Source organism: Mercenaria mercenaria, chromosome 7 (assembly GCF_021730395.1).
Source record: "Mercenaria mercenaria strain notata chromosome 7, MADL_Memer_1, whole genome shotgun sequence".
Lineage (NCBI taxonomy): Eukaryota > Metazoa > Mollusca > Bivalvia > Venerida > Veneridae > Mercenaria > Mercenaria mercenaria.
This window is the reverse complement of record NC_069367.1, coordinates 48893960-48899959: the sequence shown is the minus strand read 5'-3', so window position 1 is coordinate 48899959 and position 6000 is coordinate 48893960. Positions and strand designations below refer to the sequence as shown.

Here is a 6000-nt window from a genome sequence, read left to right as displayed (position 1 = left end):
GTATGTAAAATTTTGTATGAATACATGCATTATTAACAAAATGGTAATACAATATAAACTGACCAATTAGGAATTTTGTTGAGTGTATGTTATTTGCTGGTCGTGTTAGAATAAAGTATCACCCTTTTTAAACGGGCTGGCCATTTTGGTTTGCGAGATGCATTTGCCTTGGACATACGCCGGCATCAGGCTGGTATATTACCGTTGAATGTTTACGAATATTTCTATTGTTATTTATGGAAATTAAGAAGTTAATTTGGCATATATATAACGTTAAAAGCTAGGTTCCTATGATATTTATTAGCAGCTAAGTAGACAATATTGTAATACGCATATTTACAGAATTGTCCAGCCATTTTGTTGAAATGATTTAAATCTGAAAAGGAAAACAATACTAGTTTGCACTAAAACTTCTATCCGTCTGTCTATACGTTAATGATGTCAAATAATATACAGCTAAGACTACAACCCTTTAATTTTGTATTTTATGTTGATGAAAACAAGCGTCCGATGAGTTTGAACGCCTTAACTTTGCTAAAAAGTTTGGATTTGTAATTTCAAATTTTGATTACCTAATACTTACAATGCATATTAAACATTAAAAAGTATATTTCTATGCTAAAACCTAGCAAATAGTACCTTGACTAACAAATCATTAGACCTCTGTCAGGAAATGGTGTACGTTTTATCTATATTTCAAAAAAATCTTTAAACCTACCCTGTCAAAAGTCTAAAGTGTCTGCAGCTTTCTTCTTGCGACCAACAGCATTTACTGTAACTGAACAACTTGGACATCTAGCCTAGTTATAAGAAATCATTTGATTTCAGTACCATGCACATATATCACATAAATGACACAGTCAAATATAGAATTTCCCTTACTATTGAGCAACACCTGAATCAGGACTATGAGGTATGGAAGATGCTTCTCGCCAAAGTTATTTTCAATCGGGCTTGGTTATCACACAATTACATCTTGGCAATCTTACTAATATGCACGCGAAAAATGTATAGGTCGTTCTTAAAGTATCATGAATAAACTTGAAATGTATATCATTTGCTATTGAAATGCAAGCTATACACGCATGTAAATGCCGCAAATAGGTATGTAAGTGTAATAGACACTTTCTTCGTTAACGGATTTTGGGAGAATTGTGTTTTTTTGTTGCTTTTGATTTTTTTTTTTTTTTGTTTTTTTGACGCCATTGACAATTTATAATTCATAGCGTAGAACTGTGTAACAACATCATAATTGCATAAATTGAAGCATTTGGAACACCAAGGACACCAGCCATATAGTTAAGTAAACAAAATCAAGTAGCGCGGGTTTAGAATTTTACTTAAGAGTCGATTTAATATTTGGGGCTGTGTGGAAGTATTTGATTTTTTCACATTATTGCGGGTGCGTTACGTCGAATAGTTCACTAAACTAGTGGTCTGCTCTGCCTACTGAACATAATTTGAACGGAGCAGGCAAAACTGTGTTGATGACTTAAACGAAAACGTATATAAAACTATACAAATTGGTAGGTCCCTTTTGTATGGGGTTTTACACCATTTGTAGCCGTACTTCACGTACACCTCATATTTTACACGAATGTCACTATAAAGATTCGCATAGATTTCTCCCTACTACCCATTTCGAAATTTAAAACGCTTCAGGTACCTAAGCCAAAATTTTCCATAAAATTATACAATTCATATTTTCATTATTACGGTTAAAATGGATTTATACCCAGTGCACCACTTCCGAGACTACCTATGCTGAAGACATTTCGCATTAAAGGACATGGAAAAAATTGTGTTCATTTTGCATTTTGTATATTTGATTATATGAATGTTTCAGGAAAGAATGTACGTCTCCATTGAAATTATTATTAATGCATTCTTTACATAAAGGGTATAACTTGCGAAAGATGAAATTCGGAGATTCACAGCCTGACTTAAAGCCCTGCTCCGCGGCTATTCAAATTCTGATGTGTGTATGCAACCCATGATTACAATAGGTAACAGTTAACGACCACGCGCCACACTTCAGCATGCAAAACCAAAACCATTTGTCAATGTATTCTGGAGGGTATAAGATTCCAATCACTTGGCAACGTATTCGTTAAGGATGGTTGATAAGATTTTGGACAAGAAACAGATTGGTTTTCAATTAAGCATCTGATCATTCACACGTATTTGCGTTTAATAAAAGTTAGAATTCCGCTGGAGGTATTTTCAAAATTTGATTTCCTTATCCTGGTTGCCCAACTAAGGCAGAATTATTTTAGAATAAGTATAAATTTGATAAACATATTTTGCCTAAGGAATTATAAAGAATATATGACCTATAGTATTGTATATGTAAATTGTTTGTGTAAATACATATATGTATATATTTAGCTAAACTTTATTTGAAATGCAAGTTAGAATAAATATCATTACCTTACTTTGTCTATCTTGGTTGCGCAACCAGGATAGATTTGAAATATTATATTAAATGAATTCAAAGGCTAAACATAGTTTTAAAACCTGCATTTTGGTTCAAGTTATTGAAATATCCCGATATCTATCAATGCAAATGTAAAAGAAGAAATCAAGTTGAAACAAAAAGAAATAAAGAAAAACTCATCTTATTAAATACTTAATAGGTCAATGTAACATACGTTTCAAATACACGGCCTGTAAACACTGGCTCGTCCTCTTTGAGGAGATGAGTTGAAAAAAGAGCCAATGATACTTCCGAGGAGGCGCTAATGACCGGAACTTCATGCAGAATGTAAAGAAAGAAGAAGGGTGAGTTGATTGTTTCCTTTCTCCGATAAATGTAAGGCCCTATTTTAAAAAATAGCCAATGTAGTTCCACTCAGAAATGATTATACTTTTTATATATGCAGGCCATTTTGCAAGGTAAATGCATTCCTTGACGTGAGAACTTTTGAAAGTTGGAAAATACAGTAAGTCCAAACCAAAAGTGGACATTTTCCCATATATTTCACCCTAATTTACACAAATTTAAGATTTTATAGTCTCTGCATCAACCTTGCTGAAAAGCATATCTTACTACTGCATGACTTACGTGGTTTACTAGCGTGTTTATCCCGTACACGTGCATTTATCACCATGTGGAGGAGCCAACGCCGCAGAGGAGGCGCTAAGAACCGGAGTGGGAGCCAAAGCACTTTGAAATTTAGTTTTTTTTAATGTGTCATCAATTCTCACGTACCAGATCTTTATCATGATTTCCTTGGATTGTGACAAACATCTGATGGCTGATGTTTAAACAACATCCTATTCATTTCCTTAGAATGTATTACGAGATATTTGCACTTCTCTTTTCTTTTGCACTTATCTAATGATGGGCTATCATGGCGTTATAAATTGTATAATTATGATATTTTCTGTGAAAGGGACATTTCCTAATGCACAACGGTTTTCATGTCCAACGCATTTTGGATTTTTTAATAGTTAGCGTTAACTTTGTGGTAGTCTTGAAATGCAATTGCAATATGTGCTTCACTAGGTACTTACAAATGCTAAATAAATATAATTGTTTACTTGTAAATTGCTTAATTCTATTACATATACGTATATGAAAATGCTAACACTCAAAATACCTCTCCCAGATGTTCTAACGATAACAAAGAAACTGAAAACGTTATATATTTATTCCCCTGTCTAACCGCATGTATCATATAGCTTTTGTCTTATCCTTGTCCGTTTGTCAGTCGTCGTTCTGCAGTCAAAGTCATATTAATTAGTTATTATTTAGTACTGGGAGGGTGCCATCTGTTGAGGCAATATTTGATGTCAGATTTGTTTTTAATTAATGCTACGTAGTAAGAATGGGTATTGACCGTTACTGAGCTTACAGTTACAGAATTATAAATACAGTTTTCTAATTTTACTTAAATAACGTTTGTAAGGAAACATGTATGTTAATACTTAATTTCCAGCTAGCGCGATTCACTGATTTGCCGATCCTATTCTGCGGAATATCGAAAAAAAAAATCATTTCTTATATTTACATTATATAGTATCGCTGCCTTTCTCGATTTTATTTATGCTTTCAAATAACTCTTAAAAAAATTGTTTCTAAATGAATTAGAAAAGACATAAATATATTGAAAAGATAAAAAAAAAACAATTGAGCAAAAATATCGAGGGAGTTTTATAAATAAAGTGTACATTCTAACATGACCAGCAATGCTTACATCGTCAAAACTATATTGTGTTCACGTCGCAGTCGGAGTCGGCGTCGCCGTTGGAAATTGTTTTTTTATAAAGTCAAATATCTCTGTTACTATCAAAGCTATTGACTTGAAACTTAAAACAGTTATTTACTATCAAAGTCTACACCAGGAGAAACAATCTCTATAACTCTGATTGAATTTTGACAGAGTTATGCCCCTTTTTAACTTAGAGTTTTAAGTTTTATAAAGTTTTACTGGCAAAGCTCTAATTCAGAGTCAAGTACTGAGAAAAGTCGAGTGGGCTGTCTTATGGACAGCTCTTGTTATTTTAGGTAGATTATGTGCATTTGGGTAGTATAATACAATTTCAAGCATCAAATTATAAACATTAAAACGGAATAGATATTACATTGCGAGAACGAAAACGCTTTATACGAGTGTTCATCACCTAGGAAATGAACTGGTCAGTGGCTCCGACTCTGGACTTTTGCGCCTCCTCCAAGGCTTTGGCTCCTCCTCTTAGCCAAAATTGAGCATAGAGGGGTAAAACCCGCCGTTAAAACACATAAATAATACAGATTTAACATACCATTATGGGAAAAATTGGTACAATGTATATTTACTCTTATATGTGTAAATTGGGACGAAATATATGGGTAAATCTCCACTTTTAATTCGAACTTGCCCCATTTTCCAACTTTCAAAAGTTCTCACGTCAAGGAATGCATTTACCTTGCAAAATGGCCTGCATATATAAAAAGTATAATCATTTCTGAGTGGAACTACATTGGCTATTTTTTGAAATAGGGCCTTACATTAAATTTTATCTGAGAAAGGAAACAATTTACTCACTCTTCTTCTTTGTTTACATTCTGCATAAAGTTCCGGTCATTAGCGCCTCCTCGGAAGTATCATTGGCTCTTTTTTCAACTCATCTCCTTAAAGAGGACGAGCCAGTGTTTACAGGCCGTGAAATAGGAATCTAAGTATATATAATGACTCTTTTTGTTCCTGAAATAACACTCAACATAATATACAAAAACTGAAAAATGTCATAAAATGGTGCTCAAATGCAATTGACCACCTTTAAGGGCTGTGATTCCAAATAGTTGTCAATGTATTCTTCAAGAGATAGGGTTCCAAACTCTTAATTTTGGCAATGTATTTTCTTGAAATGATACGCTCCTAAATATTAGCAAATGTATTACTTAAAGGATACAATTTCAAATATTGTCAAAGTATTCGCAGTTTCGAGGTAGCTATCTCCCTCTATTACAAGTTCTGAATTATTTAAATATGTTTGAAATAAAGATAACTTTAATATAAGGATGTGCGGTCATAAAACAAAACAATTTCAAATAAGAAATTCAAAGAGTAGAATATTCTCTCAAAATTGTATGTTTCGAAAAGTTTTACATAAATACATTGCTTCTAACATATTAAAAAGTATGGGTGAAAGTTTTATAAAATTTCATGAAAATTGGTACATTAAACGGTTTGAAAAATCAAGAACATGCGTTCTAAATATTTTAGTAATAAATTCAAAACAAAGCAATATATTATAAAATATTCAAAAGTCGTATTACCATCTAGTGACTGACATGAACTAACAAACTTACAGTGATCGCCGGCGAACTTGTTGTGTCTGTACATTCTACCATACCGTGACGTTGGTCGCAGTTACAAAAATAGATGTCATTGTTGTATCTGGGATCTTGAGGCGGAACGATGTCATCTTCGGTGGGAATCCTGCATATGTTTTACAAACAGGAGGTTGTAGCTTGTGATTTGTTACATATTTTGGAGTGGGATATCGATGTAT

General features: G+C 33.2%; 1 protein-coding gene across 2 annotated transcripts in view; it reads right to left on the bottom strand.

Moving 5' to 3' along the window:
• Window positions 1-273: 273 nt before the first annotated feature.
• The window catches only part of LOC123554181 (uncharacterized), a 43644-nt gene continuing 37917 nt past the window's right edge, over window positions 274-6000 (bottom strand). For both annotated transcript variants that reach the window (XM_053548351.1, XM_053548352.1), the window contains 3 exons: window positions 5798-5927; window positions 719-800; window positions 274-376 (listed from right to left, as the gene is read on the bottom strand). In XM_053548351.1, the coding sequence (XP_053404326.1) occupies window positions 723-800; window positions 5798-5927 (208 nt within the window). In that variant the 3' untranslated portion in view covers window positions 274-376; window positions 719-722. The remainder of the gene's footprint in view (window positions 377-718; window positions 801-5797; window positions 5928-6000) is intronic.